This window comes from Caloenas nicobarica, chromosome 12 (genome assembly GCF_036013445.1).
Source record: "Caloenas nicobarica isolate bCalNic1 chromosome 12, bCalNic1.hap1, whole genome shotgun sequence".
NCBI classification, from domain to species: Eukaryota; Metazoa; Chordata; class Aves; order Columbiformes; family Columbidae; genus Caloenas; species Caloenas nicobarica.
Window position 1 is genome coordinate 7830933 of NC_088256.1, and position 22489 is coordinate 7853421.

A 22489-nucleotide genomic window follows, 5' to 3' on the forward strand; every position below is an offset into this window, starting at 1 on the left:
AATGTAAAAATGAAAAACCTTTTTGCAGATAGGTTCTGAGATTGGTTAGTGGGTTCCCTGAGGGGTCCTGGTGTTGACCCCAACATCACAGGATCTGTATCTCAGGCTATGATGGGGTGAGCTGTGTTGAGTGCACCCTGTGTCTTTGCTTGGATCTGCCTGTTGCTGTCCAGATCTTGGAAACAAACATGGTGGCACTTTCAGCCTCATTTTCCCACAGGGCTGAATGAACCTCAGATTGCTGCCAGGCTTCATTTCAAGTCAGGGCAGACTTCTTGCCCGCATACTTTTTTTATTGTACTGGAAATAAGTCTGTTTATCTTTGTTTCTTCTCACCTTTTTGCAGAAATAAGGATGTTTCCCACCTCTCTTGTTGGTGTCCGGTCAAAACACCTGTGCAATTGTGGGGGTCCTAGAGCAGTGTTTGGAGGGGCTTGGGGACCAAAGCCTCTGCGTGTGTCCTCTGCTTTCGTTTCTGCCTGCGAGCCCAGAGCCCTCTTAGCCCCATGAAACAGAAACCCCCTCTTATGCAGCTGTGGGTGTAGCCCTGTTGCAGAGAAACTCCCGCCCAGGGAGGGAGCACCCACAGGCCCTTTGGTCTCCCCGTGGATTTTCCCTCGTGTAGGTGTCCCGTCTCTTCCCACAGAGCTGGGACCCTTTGCCTTTTCCCTGTCCTGTGGTGGTTAGCCCCATGGCACAGCTGAAAGTGTGAGCACACGGTCCTGCGTGGTGAGAAGCCACCTCCCCACGGATGTGAGCCCCACGCCTCGCCCTGCTGCGTGTGCTCAAGGCTTCGCTATTGCCTGAGAAGCCCTTCCAGGGCCCTATCTCTGCCCACGAAGGACAAGGGCAGAGGCTGGAGCCTTACGGCACGTCCATCCTCCGCTGCGGGGAGGACATTATGGCCGTGCTGCTCGGGTCGTGTTCCCTCACCTTCCACCGTGCTGGGCACCCCAGGGACCCCGGGAGGACACCGCAGCAGTTCGAGTGGCTGTAGACTTTGTGCCGGCTTGTGTGTGCTCTTTGGGAGGAGCTGCCTTCCCAGACAGGGCTGCGGGGGAGCAGCCGGGGCAGGACGCCCAGCTCCGGGTACCCAGCCGGGCTCTGCCCGGCCGTGCCGGGGGGAGAGCAGCCCGCGGGGCTGTGGCCACAGCCCCCCCGAGGTGTGCAACCGTCCCCGGGGTGCCGGGAGCTCCGGACACGGGGCTGGACGGGGCGGGCACACCTCCCGCCGGGGCCGCCCCGTCGGTGCCGCAGGTGCGGCGGGCGCGGCGTCTTTAAGAAGGCGGCACCGCCCCCGCTCTGCCCCTCCCGCCGCTGCTGCCGGGAGGCGCCGGCCGGAGCCGCTGCAGGTACTGGGGGGGGCCGGGGAGTCTTGGGGCTGGCGCCGGACGCCGCCGGTAGTGAAGAGCCCGGGGCCCGGCCCGCGCCCGCCTCGTCCCCGGGCGGCGCCGCGGCGCGGTGCGGGGGCGGGAAGGTCCCTCCCGCCGTGCTCAGCAGCGGCCGCTTCCAGCCGCCATCCGTCTCCCGGCGCGCCGGTGCCGCCGCCTCGGGCACGGAGCGGGGGGCGCGGCTCTGCCCTCCTCCGCCGGGGCCGGAGCTGCCGCGGCCGCCCGGGGTCGGGTTGTCAGCGCCTGCGGGCCGGATCCTGCTCCCCCCGCTGCTCCGGGTGCGCGTCCCCACCCCGGCCGCTCTGCGTGGGGAAGAGCAGCTTTCCGAGCCCGGGGTGCGTTTGTGGCTGCAGCAGCCCGGGGCAGCTCCTTCTGCCCCGGGGGTGCTGGGCGCCAGCCCCGGTCCCACGGAGCCGGCTGAGGTCAGCGGGGCTGGCAGGCGGCCGACAGCCCAGCCCGCAGCAGCGCCGTGCCCTGGGCAGGGCCGCGGAGGCGGCGGGGCGGGCTGGGTGCGGGCGCCCGGGGCACCGGCTGCGCCCAGGCGGTGTCTTGGGCGCAGTGCTGCGGGCTGGGGGCGGCAGCCTGTCCTGTCCTCGGGGCGCAGGCAGGGGGCAGCCGGCTGAGGTGGGCTGAGGTGGGGCTGCGAGCCCGCGGTGCGGCTGCCGCGCTAAGCGGCTGGTTTGCTCCCAGCACGGACGCGTCCGGCTGCTTCTGGCGAGGGTGGGCGATCCCGGGCGGAGCCATGTCCGAGGCTGTGGATCTGTCCTTCTTGTCGGATGCGGAGAGGGATTTGATCCTACAAGTCCTGCAGCGTGATGAGGAGCTCCGCAAAGCAGAGGAAAGGCGAATCAGGTGAGGATGTGGCCGGGCCAGGCAGGGCGCTTGCTGGTTTCCCCGCTTGGCTCCAGAAGCGGCTGGGGCGGCTCTGACGGCTCCCGGTTTTGGGGTCCGAGCAGGCGCCTGAAGAACGAGCTGCTGGAGATCCGGCGCAAGGGAGCCAAGCGGGGCAGCCAGCGCTACAGCGAGCGGACGTGTGCCCGCTGCCAGCAGAGTCTGGGTCGTGTCAGCCCCAAGGCCAACACCTGCCGGGGCTGCAACCACTTGGTGTGTCGGGACTGCCGTTCCTACAGCCCCAACGGCTCCTGGCGCTGCAAAGTCTGCACCAAGGAGGCGTGAGTACCCAGGGACAAGTGGCGAGGACTCTGCACACCCCTCGTGTTCTCTTCCTCCTCCTGGTCACCCCAGCTTGATGCCGTATGGCCAACCTTTCTTAGCCCAGCTGGTCTTCTCCAGCACAGGGCAGCCGTCTCTGCTGTCAGTTCCCAGGGTGGGTACTTGTAGCTGGGTGATGGAGAACTGGGTTGTGCTCCATGCTTGGTCTCCTTCATGCCTACCCTGCTCTTTTTCCTCCCTTCCTTGACTCTGGCATACCGCCTTGGTCCTCACACAGCCTGTGTTTCAAGCACCCCAGGTTTCTTCCCTCTTGACCTTCCCTGTTCCACAAAGCCTATCTCACTCTTGTGTTTGGGGACGTAGCTGGGCCTGTCTTCTACCTAGTGCATCGTCCCTGCTGAGCCACTTGCCAAGCATGCCCGTGGTGCCTGTGCTCTCCTTGGCTGCGGCAGCACCAAGGGTGGCAGTAGGGCACAGGGAGCAGCCCCCCACTGCCCCTCACTGTCCCCCACTGCCCTCCTGTCATGCAGCGAGCTGAAGAAGACAACGGGTGACTGGTTCTATGACCAGAGGGTCAACCGCTTTGCCAACCGCCTGGGCAGTGACATGGTGCGGCTGTCCCTGCGGCACAGGTCGGCAGGTAAGGATGCCACAGTGACACCTTCTCCCGCAGCCCAGCCCCCTGGGATGCTCCAGCTTCCCCTGGTGCTCCTCTGCCCAGTGTGGAGCTGCCTGGGAGCAGCTCTTGCTCCAGCCAGTGGACTCAGAGCAGCGGTCCTCCTGGTGCCTCTCTCCTTCCAGCCAGCAAAAGGGAGACTGTAGGACAAACCCTCCTCCAGAAAGCCCAGCTCAGTGAGCCCAAAGGCTCCTCCACAGCCTGGCAGCAGAGCCCCCCAGCACCCCAGGAGGGGCCCAGGTGAGGGTCCCTGCCACCTCTCCAGCTCTGGGCACCGGCCCCCATCTGCTGCAGGGACAGGAGGGACGCTGCAGCCCTGTTTGGATCATTGGTGGTGCAGCAGATGTCTCTCAGACCGGCCTTCTTGCCAAACAGGACATACCTGTGGTTTTGTTTGTCTGCAGTTTGTTTCCGGATGTCTCAGACCCTCCAGATGGCAAAAGCGACACAGAGTCCATGGAAAACATGAGCCTGGATGGCTACAGACCTAGTCCTGGTGGTGTGGGGGGCAGGTGAGGGGCTCCTTTTGGGGGGACCTGGGCAGGTTGTGCGTGGCAAGGCTGGCCTGGCAGAGGATGAGGACCTTTGTGTGAAGTGTGTTTTGCTCTGTTCAGCTTCCTTGCCTAGTGAGGGAGAGCTGGCTCCTCTGGCTGGGCTGAAACCTGGCCGTGCACAGGCAGGTCCTCTGCCCCGCAGGCTGGAGTGCTCTGCAGAGCTTGTGTGGTTCCGAGGAGCTTGAGGGGAGGTGGTGCCTCCCAGCTGTGCTCTTGGCCTGGGACAGACCTTTCTGTTTCCTCTGCAGGAGAAACTCCCTGGAGAGAGCTGCCCCTCCCAGAGGTGGAAAACAGGTTGCTGCACCAGCAGGACCTGCTGCCTCCAGCCTGACCCTCCCTCTCCGCTCCAAAACCACGCTCTCTGACGGACGAGTGCGTGCTGCTGCTCCGGCAGGCTCAGCCCTGTCCTGGGGCGTGGGGCTGGGAGTCGTGCGGGGTGCGCAGCCCTGCGCTGCTCTGAAGGGACCCTTCCTCCCAAGGATGCCGCCGTGGGGACCTGCAGCAGCAGCTTGGTGGATGAGCATGGAACCATATTCAAGAAGAATCCCCGGCGGGTGGTGAGGCCCGCGGGTGAGAGCTGCTTGGGTGCAGGGGGGACTTGGGTGCCAGCCTGGTGTTGGGGGGCAGCTGCTTCTCCCTGGGTTTTCGGTGCAGGTGGGAGAGGCTGGGGCAGCCTCTTGCTTGAGGGAGCAGCAGGGCTCTGCCAGTCCTGCACCGTGCCGCTGCCTCCTGCCTCACCACCTCTCGTGCAGACTACACCAAGTCGGTGATCGACCTGCGCCTGGAGAACCTCGTAGGGGAAGGTGGCTCTTTGGGGGATCGCAGCAAGTCAGTCCCTGGCCTCAATGTGGAGCTGGTGAGACCCTCGGTGGAGGAGCTGCCTGGCTGGCCGTGCCCTGGTGCTCCCCGTGCAGGCAGTTGATGAGCCTCTTCTTGTAGGAGGAGGAGGAGGAGGACATCGATAACCTGGTGGAGATCCATCGCCAGAGAGTGGCCCGGGGCAGCATGCGCAGCGGCGCCTCCTCGGTGGGTCCCTGCAGCGTGGCCGTGCTCTGCTCTGCTCTGCTCTGGGAAGACATGATGGAGAAGGGCAGCGGCGACAGGTTGGGTGGGAGGGAGGCAGAGTGGGCAGCTGCTGGGGTATGGGGCCAAGAGTTTGGGGTGAGGGGGCTTCCTCGCCTTGAAAAGAATCGAAATGTGGAGACCCAGCTGTCTTCCAGGGAGCTCGGCAGCCATCTCCAGCCATGGAGAGGTGAGAGAGGGGCTGGGGAGGTAGCAGAGGAGGTGTGGGGAGTAGCCTTGCTGCGGACGAAGAGGGACCCACCAAGCGATGCTGCCCTGGCTCAGCCCTGCTGTGTCTTCCAGAGCACACTGGGGAGCATGGTCAGCATCTACAGCGAGGCCGGCGACTTTGGCAACGTTGCGGTCACCGGGGGAATCTCCTTTTCCCTGAGCTACGAGCAGAAGACACAGACCTTGTTCATTCACGTGAAGGAGTGTCGCCAGCTGGCCTATGGGGACGAGGGCAAGAAGCGCTCCAACCCGTGAGAGCTGGGGTTGGGCGGCCAGTGGCATCGCTGGTGGTGCTCAGCTGGGTTGTGGGGTGCCCACCAGAGATGGGAGCTGTGAGTGGGGGTGGGTCTTGGGGAGGCAGGAGGTCTGGGGTTGTCCTGGGGGGTGACGGGGAGTTAGTTGTGGGGAGACCCTGGTGAAATGCTCCCTGCAGGTATGTGAAGACCTACCTCCTGCCCGACAAATCCCGACAAGGGAAACGCAAGACGACCATCAAACGCAACACCATCAACCCCCAGTACAACGAGCTGCTGAAGGTGAGTGGGGATGGTCTGGGGCCTGGCACGCACTTGGCCCAGGGGATGCTGCTGGAGCAAAGCAGGGGATGGATGGGCTCCAAGCCCTGGGGTGGGGGCTCTGCAGAGGCTCCATGTCCAGACACAGCACCCTGGAAGCTGGAAAAAGCCACTGCCAGGCTGGGTTGCTGCTCAGATGGGGCTGTGGTGTCAAGCCCCAGGTGCCCTGGTAGAGGCACAGCTGCAGATGCAAATCTGTGTGTCTCAGCCTACATTCCTGGCACCTGTGGCACCACCCAGAGCAGGGGCCTTCTGCTTCCTCTGGGCATTGTTTTCCATGGAAAAGGCTCCTGGGCCATTGCAGACAGGTTACGGCGGTGGGAAGGAGGGCAGCAGGGCTGCAGAGGCTGAGATAAGGCAGTTCTGGGCTCCAGGGCAGAAGCACTTGGCGCTGCCCACCACGGTCCCTGCTGTGGCCACCACCAGGTGGTGGGAAGGGCTGGCTCTGCCCCCGAGCCTGGCAGCGCATTGCTGAGGCCAGGTGCTCTCTGGACAGGAGGGAATGGGGAGCTGTGGTTTGGTGTCCAGGCTCCCTCAGCCCCGCGTTTGCCGAGGTCTCGCGCTCTGACCACCTGAAGCTTGGTGGGTTGGCAGAACTTCACTTGTGGGATGGCTGGGTGCCATGAGTCCTGGTCCTGGCTCTACATGGGCTCTGAGGACGGCTTGTCCAGAGAGTCTGGGCTCCTGGACCACTGCCCCAGGGCTCTGAGGTTTCAGCAGGCTTTGGAAGGAGGATGAACAGTCTCCTGCATGCATCCATCGCTCCTCAAATCTGTCTTCTCTACTGTCCGAGAGCTGTGGCTGATGGTGTGTATAAAGCCTGTCCCCTGCCTGGTGCTGCCTGCTCACCACTGGTTTTCCTGTCTCTCTTCCCAGTACGAGATTAACAAGTCCCTCCTGCTTGCGAGGACGCTGCAGTTCTCGGTCTGGCACCACGACCGCTTTGGCCGAAACACGTTCCTGGGTGAGGTGGAGGTCCCGCTGGACGCCTGGAACTTCGAGAGCCAGCTGGAGGAGTTTCTGCCCCTGCACGGCAAGGTGCTGGCCCGGCCACCCCAGTCCTCCCTTACCCAGCCCTGCCAGGGGGGTGGCCCTCTGTGGGCAGAGCGGTACAGAGACCTGGTCTGAGAGCTGCCAAAAGGCTTGTGCTAAATCAAATCTTTGGAGAAATGAAGACTCTGGAAGCAGACAGCAGTAGTAAAAAAGGGCAGATCTTCTGCCTTGAGCCTAGCTTCCCTCCTCCTCTGTAAGTTCACTACGTGATGCTGCAGGACTTGTCTCTGCCTCGTCAGGGATTTTCGTTCTGCTTGCTTGATTGCTCTGAGAGCACAGCTCTTCCCAGCTCCCTGCCCCGGCCAGGAGGAACTGGAGAAACAGGGAAACAAGGGAGGGAGATGGCTGTGGCATCATGCTGCGGGCTGCAGGGATGGGCAGCGAGGGCCTTCCTGCAGCTCAATGGCAGCAGCAGTTGCTGCTGCTGGGATGAAGTCTGGTTCTTTAGATTAACTCGTACTGTGGGCTCAGCCCTCCGTGTTGCTGTGGTTTGAGCAGCTTGTGGTCCTAAATAGAGTTTCCTAAGGGAAGTGATTGAGCCAAAGTAGGATCCCAAAGGAGCTGGTCTGAGTCTGAGCTGGTAATACTGGGGAGGGACTGCAGGCATCCGTGCCAGCTAAACCACCTCTAGGAGAAGCCTTTGGCCCAGCCTGGGGAGGTGATGCACGCAGAAGAGCCCATCACCATGTCTGCTTTGGCTTCTCCAGCACTTTTTGAGAAGTCTTGCCTCTTTGCAGATTGGGACAGATGCTGCTGGTCTCCACCAGTACAAGGGAGAGCTGGTTGTCTCCATGAAGTACATCCCATCTTCCAAGCATCCTGGGGCTGGGAATGACAGGAAGGGTGAGTGATGGAGCTCCAGGATCTCTGTATAGGCTGCAGGACCTGCTCGTGGCCAGGCGAGATGAGTCTGGGGGGTGCTTCTTGGGGGGTGCCACTGCAGCCTTCTCTGCAGCACCTACAAGGCTGCTGTGGCTCAGGGCAGACCTGGCTGTCCTCAGCTGGCCCAGTAGTCCCAGTGCTTTTCTGGGGCTGCACAATGCCGGACCATTGGGCCTTGCATGAAGCAATTGTGTGCCTTCATCTCAGCAGGCAGGGCCAGGAAGGGAGGAGGCAGGAGGAGATACAAGCTCCGGATCTGTGCCCGCCTCTGCCGTGAAGGCTGTTCAGCAGGACTTTTCTAGAAGTTAGTGGTGGTGCAAATTAAGGTTGATTAATTCTTGTTGTGTTGGGTTTTTCCCAGGCAAAACAGGGGAAGGCGGTGAGCTCCAGGTCTGGATCAAAGAAGCCAAGAACCTCACGGCTGCTAAATCGGGGGGGACATCAGACAGCTTTGTCAAAGGGTGAGTGTGGGTTCTGGTGCAGGGGGCAGTGAAGGCACTGTCCTCCCTGGCTGCTGCCACAAGGACCTGGGATAGGGAAGGGTCTCTCTGCTATCTGCCACATGCTGCCTGCTTTGGTACCCTGAAAGTCTCCATCTGCCCAGAGCCAAGATGCTCCTGGTAGCAAACGCGCTCCTGGGTTTTGCTTTGTTGAGCGGTCGTGTTGGGAAGCTGTGTGCAGGGCAGGGCTCCAGCTGCTGTCAGATCATCTTCCCAGAGGTCACCAAGCCACCAGGCAGCATGGCTGGGGGTGAGCAGGCTCCAGTCCTTGTCCCCTCCCCTCCTTAGACTGCTTGCAGTCTGCTGAGTGGCTTTTCAGGAGCTGGGGAAGAGACCCAGCCCGTTGCAGACCATTGTGGCTCTTCTTGGGCCATGTCAGAGAAGGTGCGCTCCAGACCAGGTCCTGGGGTGCCGAGGTGCCCCAGTCCCTGGGCCAGAAGGCAGTTGCACGTTTGCTGCTAACCAAAGGGGCTGCCTCCCCCAGCTACCTCCTGCCACACAAAACCAAAGCCTCCAAGAGGAAGACACCTGTGGTGAAGAAGACCCTGAACCCTCATTACAACCACACTTTTGTCTACAACGGCATCAACCCTGAGGATCTGCAGCACATCTGCCTGGAGCTGACGGTTTGGGATCGGGAGCCGCTGTCCAGCAACGACTTCCTCGGGGGTGTCCGTCTCGGGGTGGGCAATGGTGAGGAGCCCTGGGGTCCTATCAAACCCTGGGGACAAGCAGCCTTGCTTGGGGCTGCCTCACTTGTGGGCAGGAGGCTGCTCCGGCACCCACTTCTGCCCACGTCCATCCTTTCTCCCAGGCATGAGCAATGGGCAGGCTGTGGACTGGATGGACTCCACGGGCGAAGAGCTGAACCTGTGGCAGAAGATGTGCCAGTACCCAGGCTCCTGGGCCGAAGGGACGCTCCAGCTCCGCTCCACCATGGCCAAGATGAGGCCATAGGCTGCAGCACTGGCACCGGGATTCAGAGGAGGGCTGGCACCGCTGCTCGAGAGCTGCACAGCCTGGCAGGGCTGCCAAACATGGTTATTTTTTTGCTTATACTTTAATAAACATAACTTCCTCTAAACAGGCTTGGGCAGAAAGTCTTCTTGCCCTTGCTTCGTTTAAAGGTTTTCCTTTTGTCTTAGGCTTTGCACCAAATTTCAGGCTGAAATAGAGTTCTTGTGGACCCTTCCTTCTTCCCCTCCAGGCAAAACACTTTGAACTGGGGCGGGGGGGGGGGGGTTTCCTTCTTTTTTTTTTTTTCTTCTTCTTTCCATTCTTCTTTTTCCCATCCTCTCTGTTTCATAGTCTGCTCCCTCCTTGTCTGTTCCACCCTCCTCCCCCAAGATGCTGCCAGCTCCAGGACAGGGCATCCCTGCACAGCCCAGCCCCAGCCCTGGCTGCGGGGCCGGGATGGAGCCCTGTGGGGTCAGCCAGGGGTGGCTGGGGGCAGCGGCCCCCAGAAAGGATTGGTTTCCCAGGGCTTGCCCTCTGTGATGACTTCTGTACAAATTTATTTATTTCAAGTTAATATTCTACTGCCAAAATAGTTCCCAGGAAGGGTTGCCCTGTGGCTGGTGGAAGGGGAAGCGAGGGGTAGGGGGGAATGGATGCTACTGGCTTTGCTGAGCGTGGGGCAGTTTGCTTTTAGTAAAGGCCTCCTGGCAGCTCCGGCAGGACCCTGGCAGCAGTGCCTGCCTGGCAGAGCTGACCCCAGGTTGGGGGGAGCAGGTTCAGGTTGCGCACAGGGTGAGGATGGTCACAGGGAGAGTGAAGCTACTGCATGAGAGGCTGTTGTGCTGTTCTCTGCCTGTCCTGTCTGCTCTCCCCTGCTCTGGCAGCCCAGCGTTGGGGTCTCTTCTCCCCCCCTTGCCCTGAGGTTTGAGCACAGGGGCTCTGGCATCTCCTGCCATGGTCCCAGCTGGGCTTGAGCCATCCCACCCCACAGCCGGAGGCTGCTCCTGGCTGCTGGGCAGTGGGGATGCTGCTGGCACCTGGTCCCTGTTCACCTTTCTGTGCCAGAGCAGCTGGAGAGGGGTTCCCCTTCCCCTGGAGGTCCTCAGCACCCTGGTCTTCCTCTACGGTGGGCGACTAGATAAGCAGAAAGGAAGGTGTCTGTCCTCTGAGGCTGGTGGCGGCGGAGGCGGGGGTTTCACTCGCAGGGGTCCCCGCTCTGCGCCCGCTGTTCCGCCTCCCGCTCGCTCAGCAGGTAGGTGTCGATGAAGATGAAGAGCTCATCAGGGCTGACGGGGGAGATGTAGCGCTCACGATCGATGCCCGCCTTGTCCAGCAGCACCGCGTTGAAGTGGGAGCGGGTGAGGTGCAGGAACTGCCTGGGGGTGCAGGAGAGAGCTGCTGGTCAGGGCTGGGGGGGCTGAGCCTGCCTACCCCATGCAACCCAGGTCCTCCGGGATGGTGGCTCCCAGCTCTTCCTCAGGGCTGTGAGCTCTTCCTCAGGGTCTGGTGATGCTCTATTTGGGGGTGTCCCCACATTGCACAAGCCCCTCTGATGCAGCAGGAAGGGGCTGTCTACAAACCCAGCTGCAGCCTCCTGCTTTGCCAGAGGAGTCCCCATCCCCTGTCCCCTCACACAGACACTCGGCTCTCCAGGACAGCCCCCCCATCCACCCTACCTGAGTTCCTCGATGAGGCTGAGAGACAGCTGGTGCTCTCGGATGCGTCCCACCTCATGCGGGGGCTGCCCCACCAGCTCCACGGTGGTGACATGACGCAAGTCCAGCCCGCAGGCAGCTTGCTGTGGAGAGAGGGGCTGGTGAGAGGGTGCTGAGGGAGGGTGGTGTGGGAAGGGGGGCGGTGGGACCGTCTCCTCACCTGCAACATGGAGATCTGCATCTTGTAGTAGCGGTTAGAGGGGTCAGGAGCTGAGATGACGAGGAGGCGGCGTTTCTCGTTGAACTGGTCCAGCAGGCTGGCGGCTGAGTTCACGGCTGTGTTGATCTGCATGGCTGGGGCGAGAGGTCAGCGTGTGGGGAGATGCCATTTCCACCCCCCACCCCCAATCACCCCTTCCCCACCCCGTTGCCCTACTGGGCAGCATCCACTCTGAGCACCGGGCATCCCTGCGGGCAGGTCCCCCCTGTCCCACACCACTTACGTGCACAGAGGGGCTGGGAGCCCGTCCACTGCTGGGTGGACTGGCAGACGCGCAGGGAGGTGCCCTGGCGCTCGTAGCCCCCGTCACACAGGTACTCGCAGGTTGCACCGTAGTTGTTGCCGTCGGAGGTGCAGGAGATGTAGCCGTTCTGGGGAGGCTTCAGGACAGGGCAGCGCCTCACTGCGAAGGGCGAGGTGGGTGAGGGCTGGGGGTGATGGGGCACAGCCCCAGCTGTGGGGTGCAGAGCCTGGAGCTGGTGGGGGGCACCCAGCAGCCCCAGGGGATCCTGCTTCACCTTGGACACGGACGCTGAACTTGCAGCTGGCTCGGTTGTACGCCTGGTCGTAGGCAGTGTAGCGGATCACATGCTCTCCTTCGGAGAATTCTGAGCCGGGCTCTGGGCCCCGCAGCATGACCCTGCACCCAGCAGATGGGTGTCTCCATCGGGGCCCTGGGAGGGAGCACCCAGCCTGGCCCCCAGCCCTTGCCGCCGGTGCCAGCAGTGCCTCCATGCTCACCTCTTGATGATGCCATCGGCAGAGTCCTTCACACGGGGGGCGTCCCAGTAGACGGTGGCAGTCAGCTTGCCGGGCTCAGCTATCCGCTCCCGGGAGTCCGGGCAGCGGATCTTGGGAGGCTCCAAATCTGCCCACAGGGAGGAGAGGGAGTGGGGGAACCCACGGGGGCTGGGCTACCAGAGCTGGGCACCATCCCTGGTGCTCAGTGACTCCAGGGATGCTGTGCACAGCCTGGGCACACCAGAATGCCAGCACAGAGTGACCCAATCCCAGACCAACGTGCCCTGCGCCAGCCCCTGCTTCAGGACTAACAGCACCTTGGGGAGCAGCAGGGACAGGGGTCCCAGGGACAGGGGGTGCAGGAGCCAGTACTGGCAATGGCCAGGTCGGATGTGGGGGTGATACCTGTAGGCACCCCAGGGATGGAGGGTGGCCTGCCCTTGCGTGCCCCAGCAGCGTGGGGCTGGGAGGACGGTAGGGCAAGAATTTACCTACACAGATTGGCTCGCTCCCGCTCCAGCGCCCGTCCTCCATGCAGATGCGGCTCCGGTCACCCTCCAGCTGGTAGCCAGGCAGGCAGGTGTAGTCACAGCGGGAATCCATCTGCACGCCGGCCGAGCACACGTAGGTGCCCCGCAGCACGGCCGGCAGCACGTGGCACCGGATTTCTGGGGTGGAGAGAGCAAAGACGGGAGGGAAGCGGCTGCCCAGCCATGCTAGCGGGCAGAGCACCGGCTGCCACAGGTGCCCGCGGGGATGCCGGTGAGCCGCTGGTGGGGCACACTCACGTCGGCAGTACGCCATCCCGGACCAGTGGCGGCTGGGCAGGCACTGGACAGTGCTGGGACCCACCAGCCGGTAGCCGCGGGCGCAGCTCAGCTCGCAGCGCGTCCCCAGGCTGCTGCGGTAGGAGCCCCCCCGGGGCGAGTAGCAGGTGGCCTCTCCGCGGTGGATGTTGAGCGTGGCACACCACTGGGGCACTGGGGGAGAGAAGGGAGGTGAGGGGGATGCCTAGCTCTGCCATGACTCAGTTTCCCCACGAGGACCTGAGGGATAGGCTCAGGTGCCATTACCTCGGCGGTAGTCCAGGGCAGGATCGGGAGGGGCTTCTTCCACATACACTTCATTGGCGTGGCTCTCAGCTGTGTAATAGCCAGACCCTGGGGAGGAGGAGATAGACAAGGGGGCTGCGTGATGGTTCATGGCAGCAGCAGCACCCAGGTGACAATGTCTCCTTGGGCAGCTGCATCCTCCAACCTCAAAACATCCCACGACTCCCCAGTGAGTGTTCACACCCCCCAGCAGACTCTGTCCTGCTGGTCTTGGGGCTCCCCTCAAGGGTTAAGCTGGGAAGACAGCAAGCCCAGTCCCCTGCGACATGATGTGCGCTGGCACCAGCCCGCAGACTAAACAGTGGCAGGAGCAGCCGTGGTTACGGAAGGAAATGAGGGCTGGCGCAGAGTGGGCTGGCACTGACCCCTGGCTTCGTGCTGCCGAGAAGTTCTCCTTCCACTGTTCCCGTGGCACCGTCCCTGCCACCGGCTGTCCCGAGGGAAGGAAGAAGCTGCTCTCTCCTGCCCATCCCAGCAGAGCTCCTGGCCAAGAGGGGCTGGGGAGGATGCATCCCCTCTCACACCAGGGACGATGAAGCTGCTGGAGGGGCTTGGCTGGAGCTGCTGGCCCCACACCATTCGTGCTGTGCAGAGGGGCCCCTGACCCCATCGATGGGGGAGGATATAATTGCACCATTCTTGCAGGCCACCTTCTGTCCCACACCATGTCCCCATGGGAGCAGCAGGCAGGGAGGGAGCCGACCAGGGGCAGAGGGCTGGCGTCCTTCCCGCGGCCCCTCGGCACAGTGGCGTCTCAGCCGGCTGCGGCATTCCCCAGCACTGAGCTCACGTTTCCGCCGTGTTTCCGCCAGCCCCCGCCAGCGCTGCCCCCTCCTCGCTTCCAGCTCACCCCACCGTGCTCCCCGCTCCGGCACGGCGGGGAGGCTCAGCCCGGGAGGGGACCCCGGGTGAAGCAGCAGCCCCAGCACGGCTGCACTCATCTCCCGTTCCCCCTGCTACCCGTTTTGGGAAGGGGATATCCACCCAGGCTGATCCAAACAGCAGCCCTGCCGTCATGGGAGGAAACTGCATTACAAATCTTTCCAACATGAACTTTACTACAGAGCAGCTCCCCAACGCTTCCCACAAGCTCTGTTAAGTCACCCACTCGTTTCCACAAAGCTTTTCATTCTGATGCCGTTCCCATGCTGCCATGGCTGCCTTGGGGAGTGGAGGGACCTGGGACGAGCCCAGGGCTGGCACACATGAGGCTGGCAGTGGGGATGTGCCAGAGACCAAGGAATGCTTCTCAGAGGGGCTGCCAAGCCCCCGCCAGGACAGTGGGGATATGGTATGCTCTATCCCCACAGGCAGATGTGCCATTAATTGCGATGTTCCCTTTTCGTGCAGGCACTGCCCTTTCTTCTCTCCTGGGGCTAGCTTGCAGCTTTGCCTGTGCTGGGCAGGAGCATCCCCAGCCAGCTGTGCTGGCAGCGGGACCAGGGGCCAGGGACAGGAGCACGGAACGGGGAACCACCCCCAAACGGGGTAAAGGCTTTTGATCCTTGACCCGGCTGCTCGGCTGCAGGGGGGTTTGGATCTGAGCGCTCTGTCCAGGCAAACATCTGCCGGCCGATGGCCCCCGCGGGAGCAGGGAATCAGCGGAAAAGCTGCGCTCCCGCAGGCAGGGGCGTGATGGAGAGGCTGGTTTTCGGCTTCTCTCGGAATGCCTCCCAGCACCCCCCTCCACTCCTCCCCATACCCCACAGTGCAACCCCGCAGGCACCCCATACCCCATAGGCACCGATGCTCTCCCCAGCACCGCCGTACCAGGGCATCCCCTCCTTCCCTTTCTCCCCGCCGTGAGCCCCCCGTTGGGAGAAGGACCCTGACTGCTGCCATCCCCGGGGAGCCCCGCTGTGCCCATACAACCCCAGCTCTCACCTTCGTGCCACGTGGATGACACCAGCCTGGCGAGGACAACCAGCAGGACGGGGGCCGCCTCCTGCACCATGCCGGGGGCCGGGGGGGCCGGGGGCCGGCCAGCCCGCCTGCCGTACTCGGTCCGGGGGCAGCCGCGAACCCCAGTGAGGACGGAGAGGGGGCTGAAAACAGGACAACGACCCCCTCCGTTGCCTTGTAACTGCACAGACGCCTGACCGTCCTGCCTGTCCTTGCTGCCTGTGCTGAGCAAACCTACTTTTCCCTTCTGCTGCCCGTCCTCAACATTCAAAAGGCGTGAGTCAGGCCCAAAGTGATGAGATTGTCAAAAATAATAAATCCCAGGATCACCCGTTTTCCAATGCACCTCCTGCTTGTCCGAGGCTTTAAAAGGTTGTGAGATTTTTTTCTTTGCAAGCAGAAGATCCAAGAGCCTGTTTTGACACAGGAGAGAGCTGAGCCGAGCCTTTGCCAGCCCTGCCGGGCTCCAGGAATGAGGATCCTGAGGGGCCGAGGACAAAACCGCAGGAACCAGGACCCTTTTTCCACCTCCTGCCAGGAGGGAGGGAGAGACCTTGCTGCAGACGGCAGGCTCCGAAACTCATCCAGAGGCAAGTGCTTCCAGCTGTTTTCCAGCTGAACTTCAGTCCCTGCGAGGCAGAGGTAATAAAACGCATTCGTTAGGACCCACCACCCCACGTCCCATGGGGTCGGGTGGGAGTGGACACAGGAGCTGGCGCCACCCGGGATTTTGGCTCTGGCGCACAGGACTGCATGGGTGAGGAGAGACAAGGGATGAACCTGGCATGGACAGGTAGGAGAGTTGGCTCAGCGTGGGGGTGGCGGGGCGGAAACATGCTGCCTGAATGCACTAATTATGTGTCGGCCAGGCCGGTAAGCACACTAATTAATAACACAGCTGTCCTGAGCAGGAGAGGGCTGCCGGGAGGCCACTGCGGGGTGATGCTGCCTAGGCTGAAGGAGGAAGGCTGTGGGGAACGCTGGCCCGCGAGCCTGCAGCCCCCCGCAGCCTGGGGGGGCCCGAAGGAGGGCACAGGGTGCTCGCCCCATGGTGGGCAGGATGCCCATCGCCTGCTGGCATGGCGGCTGTGCCATGTGCCGGGGCACAGGGTGACTGCCCTACCCTCGCCGGTCCTTGTTCTGCAGGGGGACACCTCCTGGGCACGGACTGGGGGGCCACGACGGGCCGGAGCTGCTGGGGCAGCAGGGCAGGGACTGGGTGGCGTGGAACAGGGAGAGGTGGCACCGCGCAGGCAGGAGCTGGCAAGGAACAGGCAGGCGGTGGCACCGTGCAGGCAGAAGGTGACGCGGAACAGACACGCGGTGGCACCGCGCAGGTAGAAGGTGACACGGAACAGACACGCGGTGGCACCGCGCAGGTAGAAGGTGACGCGGAACAGACAGGCGGTGGCACGGGGCAGGTAGAAGGTGACGCGGAACAGACACGCGGTGACACCGCGCAGGTAGAAGGTGACGCGGAACAGACACGCGGTGACACCGCGCAGGTAGAAGGTGACGCGGAACAGACAGGCGGTGGCACCGCGCAGGTAGAAGGTGACGCGGAACAGGCAGGCGGTGGCACTGGGCAGGTAGAAGGGGACGCGGAACAGGCAGGGGGCGCCTTCGCTGGGCGGAGCGACGCGCCTTCGGGCTCACTCGGCCATTTCCGTGAGCGCTCGGCAACTACCGCCTCCGCTCGGGCTCCTCCGGCCGGGCCGGGCGGGGCGGGGGCGCGGCGGGGCCCGTCCCGGCAGGAGCGGCCCGTGTCGGCCATGGCGTCCCCGTCGCGGCGGCTGCAGACGAAGCCGGTGATCACCTGTCTCAAGAGCGTCCTGCTCACCTACACCTTCGTCTTCTGGGTGAGCGCCGGGCCGCGACCGCCCCGCCCTGTCCCGGCCCCACGACGTGTCGCGGGCGCGCCGCCCTGTCGCGACAGTCACGAGCCACAGCGGCTTTTCCCTCTCCCCAGGTGTCGGGAATCGTGCTGCTGGCCGTGGGCGTCTGGGGCAGGGTGAGCCTGGCCGTCTACTTCTCCCTGCTGGACGAGAAGGCCACCAATGTCCCCTTCGTCCTGGTGGGCGCTGGCACCGTCGTCGTCCTCCTGGGCACCTTTGGCTGCTTCGCCACCTGCCGCGGCAGCACCTGGATGCTCAAGCTGGTGAGTGGCCCCGGATGGGGTGGGATGGGGTCCCATCCCCTCCTGACCCACCCTAACCTGTCCTGACCCATCCGGACATGTCCCATCCCACCCCATCTCATCCCATCCTACCCAATCCCACCTACCGCATCCCACCCTTTCTGCCCGCAGTACGCCATGCTCCTGTCCCTCATCTTCCTCATCGTCCTGGTGGCCGCCGTCGTGGGCTTCGTCTTCAGGCACGAGGTGAGTCTGGGCGACCGCTGCTGTCTCCCAATGCTGCAGAGCGAGTTTTCTGCTGGTTTTAACCCAAGCAGATGTTGCTGGAGGCACGGAGGTGCTGCTGGCAGCGGTGCTCAGTTTAGCTAAAATGAGGTTAAAACAACCTGAAGAGCAGCTTGGTCCCTGTAAGGACCCATAAGGTCCCCGTAAGGACAAGGCTGGGCACAGCGTACACCCAGCAGAGCATGCTGCCCCTCTGCCAGAACAGGCAAAGTAAGCCTGGACTTTAATTTCTGGCTTTGATCTATCTTCTGCAATAATTCTTGTAACTAAAGCTACTCCGAGGACTCCTGGAGCAGCCTGCTTGCGGGGAGAGCTGGCACCGTGTGAGATCCTTGTTATTACACACAGCATCCCTGCCGCCACAGCGCAGCCCAGCCTGCCCTTTAATACAGCGTTTAATTGCCTGGGTGGCCAGGGGAATGTCTGGTGGCCATGGCCAGAGTCATTCCTGCCGTCGCTGAGAGGTGACTAATGCGGGACCATGGGTCCCAAAGCGCGGGAGGGGACGGCACTGCTGCAGAGGCCTCTCTCTTGCAGATTAAAACCAACTTTGAGAGTAACCTCAACCTGGCCTTGAGGGACTACAATGTGACCGCGGATCGGCACAGCGAGGCCGTCGACACCATTCAGAGAACTGTGAGTGCCGTGGGCTGGCAGGTGGTTGGGGGGTCGTCCCCTGGGACCCCCTGTGGTATCAGCGTCCCCGTCGTGGTGCTGGGGGGTCCTTTTGCACCATGGGCTTTTGAGTTTGGGAGGAGATGCTGGTGAGATGGGGGCAGTTCCTAGAGAAGTGAGGGTAGGGGGGCTGGGGGAGCAGTGGTAGGACTGAGGGGATCAGTACCCTGGTGTGATTGTGCTTCCCAAACCTGCTTCCCCCTCCAGCTGCACTGCTGCGGGGTGCAGAACTACTCGGACTGGGAGAGGACTGAGTACTTCACCCAGAGGGGCATCCCCCGGAGCTGCTGCAAGAGCCAGGATGACTGCTCAGAGGAGGATCTGAAGGACGTGAGAAGAGCCAAGTCGAAAGTGTTTGTGGATGTAAGTTAAGCTCAGAAAAACCCCCTGCCAGTCCTGGAGGTGGGGAGCGCAGAGCTGGTGGGTGGAGAAGGACTTGCTCTTCTCTGGGAGGCTTGGAAGGAGAACTGCTCTCTCCATGCAGACACCTTGTGGTCCTGGTATCCCCCTGGATTGGAAGGTGTGGAGGAATGAGCCTTCCCTCATGTCTGAGGTCTGCCCCACCTCTTCCTTGGAGGTTCAGGACCAGCCGGACCCAAGTATTTGTGCTCAGGGCCGTGTGTTTGGGGCAAAGGATGAATAAGGAGGTAATTCCCCAGTAAAGTTAGTTTCGGCAGCGCTGGCATCTCTCGTCAGCCGTGCAAAGTCCTGACCCCTTGGTGAGCACAGATGACCTCATCCGGCAGAGACGGCCGAGTGATGCAAGGAGCGTTCCTCTGATGAGTCACCTTGCTCAACCCAAGGCTCCCGTTGGGAGCAGCCCAAGGGCAGCGCTGCCCTTGATAACGCCGCTGGGCTGGGAGGCTGGCTGGCAGCGCTGACAGGGAAATGACTTTGCCGAGGCCAGGCAGGAGGGTGGCAGCCAGAAACCCTCAGCTGCCTGCACAGGAGCATCTTTCCCTGCAGCTGCCGGTGCTCTGGGGGGTGCTGGGTTGTGCTCAGGGGGGGTAAAAAGCACTGGACCCACGTACTTGCTTTTCCTCCTCTGCAGGGTTGTTTTTTCCTGGTAACGTCAACGATGGAGTCAAAAATGAGCGTTGTGGCTGGCATCTCCTTTGGCATCGCGTGCTTCCAGGTAACTCTCCCTTGCTGGCTGGCACAGGAGGAGTGCAGAGTGAAGCTAGTGTGTGTCTCCAGAGGTATTTAATTTCTGTGAGTCTAGTGTGCATACAAAAGGCATGGCCTGTTTCAGCCAGGGAGAAACAGCTATTCTGCACATTCCCCTTGGGTTTAATCTCACCACTGTACGGTCTCCAGTCTCTTAAAACCAGGGCTGAAGCACCAGCTCTGTTTCCTTGAGCCCAGGTTATTTGAGAAGAGCTCCTGTCTGAAACAACCAATTTCAAGAAAACCCAAACGGAGGCTGTGCTGCGCTGGGCAAGCTTCCTGCGTTTGCTGTTGGCCAGGATCAAATCGCGCCTTTCCTTTTCCTACCCACTGACCTTCCTTTTTATCAGGGAGGTATTTTGGCATCTCTTCTGCATGGCTGGGACACTGTGAGTGCCTGCAGATCACAGCTTACACTGGCAGCTCACACCCCACGTGCTGCCTTACCCTACGATTGCTTCCTTCCCTTCTTGCTCCCCAACCTCTCCTTTCCTTTATCCTGCAGGGCATTTCCTGCAGGAGCCGCAGCAGCGGCTTTATCCCGGCAGGAACCGAGAGGCCCCTGCCCCCAGCTCCGCTGCGCTGGGCACGCTGACGCCACGGTGGGGTTTCCCAATGCACTGTAGTGGGACCTGCAGGATGCACAGCCAACCCTTTTTTAGCTAGTTTGTGAGAGCTTGCTGGGTGCTGAGCAGCTGTGGAGCAAGCTCAGTTGGCCTTGACTTTGGAGGGGCTTGAATTCACCCTCCCCTTGGTCCGGCATGCAGAGCTTCAAGACGCTGCTGGCCAGGACCACCAGCTGACCACATCGGCATGGGGAGAAGCAGCCCTGCCAAGATATTTCTCCTGTAATGAGTGTGTCGCCGTGTGTTTCCCGTAACGGATGCGCTGCACTAGGGGAGAGGCGGGAGCCAACAGCCCCTGGCTGCGGCTTGTGCTACCAAGTGCTTTCGGTTGTGGCTGGGAGAGCCTGAGAGCTGGAGCTGCTCCGCTGCGCCCAGCTGCTCGCCCCAATCCCCTCCTCAGTCCGGCTGCGCTCACCGTGAGGTCACCAAGACGTGACTGACACGCAAACGGTGAGCTGCATGCTCCAAGCTGTGAAATTATCTTGGCTGATGCCAGGTTTGGGAATTATAACCTGTTCCTGGCTTTTATTGCCTTTAAAGCAAGCCTTGCTGTGTCGTGTGGCGAGCTGGGGCCTATCATACAAATGTGCCTCTAACTTCACTGGTGTAGGTCAAACTCCTTCAGGATCTGGCCCTAAATGTCTGTACAGGGGCCAGGAGGCCACATTGTGATAACAGTAGCGTGTCCTTCAGATGCTGATGTGAAAACAGCAACCTTGCTTCCCGGCCGTCTTTGCAACAGGGAGAGGTGGCTACTGTTCTCTAGTGACTGCTTAATTGGCTGTGACGCTCCTGATATCTGTGTAATCTCCAAAATTACCATGAAACACTAAATGCTTCATGAAGCAAAATGTAACAGGGTGGGATGTGGAGCATTTCTTGTGAGGAGCTTGTTTGGCTGGTGCCTGCCAGGATCCTCCGCTTCAGCCACTCTCAGTTACACTGAAGCAGAGCATGGCTGCCCGTGTCGTGGTTTATAAATCCCAGTGTTCATGTTTGGAATTTATGAAACTGATGTTCTGGAGCAATTTTTCAGGCATTTCCCCTAAATCACTGCAACCTGGTTTTGGCTACCTCTGATGTGTTTTTCTTTTTTTCTTTTTCAGTTGGTTGGCATCGTTCTCGCCTGCTGCCTGTCCCAATACATCACGAACAACCAGTATGAGATGGTGTAGCTGTGGTCAGGTACGTCTGCCCAGCGATGTGAGCTTGGTGCGCTGCCTCTGCATCCCGGGCTGCTGCCCGGTCAGCACAGCAGCAGGTACCACTTTTGGGGCTGTGTGGGGATAGAGGGGACCTGCAAGACCATGTCTGCTCCATCATTTTAAGCTATGTATAAATCCAGCCCTGTCAACACTTTGCCTTGTGCATTCCAGGGTGTGCTCTCTGCAGCCAGGGAGGATGCCACCACCTCCAGTTTTCCTCTGGACTCTGCTTCCTGAAATCTTCCTTTGAACTGACTGATCTTCTTCTCAACTAGCTCATAGAAACAAGCGCAGCAGCTGTCCTGGTGCGCTCAGGGACTTGTCCTAACACTACTCTGCTGTGCCACCGTGTGGGATAATTAGTGTAGCTGCAGTGGTTACAGCAAACGTGCTCCGCCGGGCACTGCAGCCCCTGGCTCTTTCCTCGGCGCTGCGCTCGAGTGCTGTGCCGAAGCCGACCGTGCTGGAAGCCCCGTGGGACTCCCAGTGCTCATCTCCAGTGCCTTCATTCAGAAAGTGATGCTTTCCCTCAGCTCAGGCAACCCCTCAATATCCCCTCGCTCTCCGGACACAGTTGCTCTCGAGATGGGGCTATTGCCCCATTAAAACACAGCCCTGTCTGCCTGAAGCCCTTGGCTCAGCAAGGTCTCGGCTTGTTGCCAAGCTTTCTCTCATCCCTGGGTTTTATATACTTTTTTATAGTTGTACTTTTAAAAGTACAGGCTGTAGTGATTCTTCGTAAGCTGTAGTGAGGTTTGGTGATGTAGCTCCTGGTGCCTTTACCTTGGTAGGTGTCCTTGCACCGAGTCAGCTGTGACTTGATTGTCAGTATTATATGCTGCTTTAACTCATTTTATGTATCGAGTAGAATTCTTTTGTCCTGAGACACAATAAATATTAAGATATTTTACTCTATTAAACTGCCTTGGCTTTTCATCTCCTGGAAGTTTCTCTGCTCAGGTCACTGCAAACAGCAGCAAGAGCCCCGGAAGGCAATCCACTCACCCCAGGCCAGCTGTAACCTCTAGACCATTACAGCTCACAGTTCTCCAGTGTTCACTGGTGCACTTGTGCTTACAAATACCTTCTGTAATTGAATTTTCTTCGTAACAGCGGTTGGGTAACAGTGCTGAAGCAGAAGGCCAGCAGCCGGGTGGGTTTGTTCAGCCCCATGCAAACATGTGCATCCTCCGCTGACCACCGCTCACTCAGAGCAAAGGGCAGTGCTGCTGGAGCTTGCTGGCATCCCCAGCCTCTCTCCGGGGCAAAAAACATGGAGTTAAGCTTCTGTGTTTGTTTGGTGCTGCTGGTCTTTAGGCTATTTGACCAGCAAGCCTTTGCCTTACGGAACGTAATGCGGCAGTGGCGCAGTGAAGCTCCTCTCATACCCGGCGTGTCAAAGCTGCTGGGAGCAGCTGGGACCTTGGAGTGGGAGCTGGAACCTGGGTCTGGCCTTAGCACCATGGCCACAAGCAGAGGAAGGCTGTCAGGGGGTGCACAGGGTTTAAGCAGGGGTTAACATGCTCTTAACCCTCAGCACACAGGCAGTGTCCTGCTCAGGGCAACTGCAGTGTCAAGGATTTTCTTTTTCCCTCCCACAGCTCAGATTTTGCCCATTCGTTGGTCACAGCTGGGGACAGCTGATGGCAC

The 22489-nt window shown here is 61.0% G+C and overlaps 3 protein-coding genes across 6 annotated transcripts; 2 read left to right on the top strand and 1 right to left on the bottom strand.

The window, feature by feature from the left end:
* The first annotated feature begins 1306 nt into the window (after window positions 1-1306).
* Window positions 1307-9233, top strand: SYTL4 (synaptotagmin like 4). Of its 4 annotated transcripts, none has more exons than XM_065643152.1 (17): window positions 1307-1352; window positions 2082-2243; window positions 2348-2563; window positions 3095-3204; window positions 3366-3480; window positions 3645-3752; window positions 4043-4166; window positions 4274-4364; window positions 4547-4650; window positions 4734-4820; window positions 5160-5338; window positions 5521-5623; window positions 6539-6700; window positions 7453-7558; window positions 7959-8058; window positions 8582-8790; window positions 8912-9233. In XM_065643152.1, exons 2-17 carry the CDS (start codon window positions 2134-2136, stop codon window positions 9052-9054), a joined length of 2067 nt encoding a protein of 688 aa, XP_065499224.1. In that variant the 5' UTR covers window positions 1307-1352; window positions 2082-2133; the 3' UTR covers window positions 9055-9233. The 4 variants fall into 4 exon arrangements, with proteins under 4 accessions (XP_065499224.1, XP_065499227.1, XP_065499225.1 ...); XM_065643155.1 differs by having other exon boundaries at window positions 4737-4820; XM_065643153.1 differs by lacking the exon at window positions 1307-1352 and adding an exon at window positions 1563-1726.
* A 396-nt stretch (window positions 9234-9629) lies between these two features.
* On the bottom strand, window positions 9630-15345 carry SRPX2 (sushi repeat containing protein X-linked 2). Its single transcript, XM_065643258.1, has 10 exons — window positions 14727-15345; window positions 12804-12890; window positions 12519-12710; window positions 12222-12398; window positions 11731-11857; window positions 11508-11629; window positions 11213-11392; window positions 10930-11063; window positions 10731-10852; window positions 9630-10430 (listed from the first exon to the last, which is right to left on the bottom strand). The coding sequence occupies exons 1-10, from the start codon at window positions 14794-14796 to the stop codon at window positions 10250-10252; spliced, it is 1392 nt and encodes a 463-aa protein (XP_065499330.1). The 5' UTR covers window positions 14797-15345; the 3' UTR covers window positions 9630-10249.
* Window positions 15346-16464: 1119 nt separating this feature from the next.
* On the top strand, window positions 16465-21723 carry TSPAN6 (tetraspanin 6). The gene is made up of 8 exons (XM_065643416.1): window positions 16465-16603; window positions 16714-16902; window positions 17053-17127; window positions 17704-17802; window positions 18049-18204; window positions 18893-18976; window positions 20741-20819; window positions 21011-21723. Exons 1-7 carry the CDS (start codon window positions 16517-16519, stop codon window positions 20807-20809), a joined length of 759 nt encoding a protein of 252 aa, XP_065499488.1. The 5' UTR covers window positions 16465-16516; the 3' UTR covers window positions 20810-20819; window positions 21011-21723.
* Window positions 21724-22489: the final 766 nt, after the last annotated feature.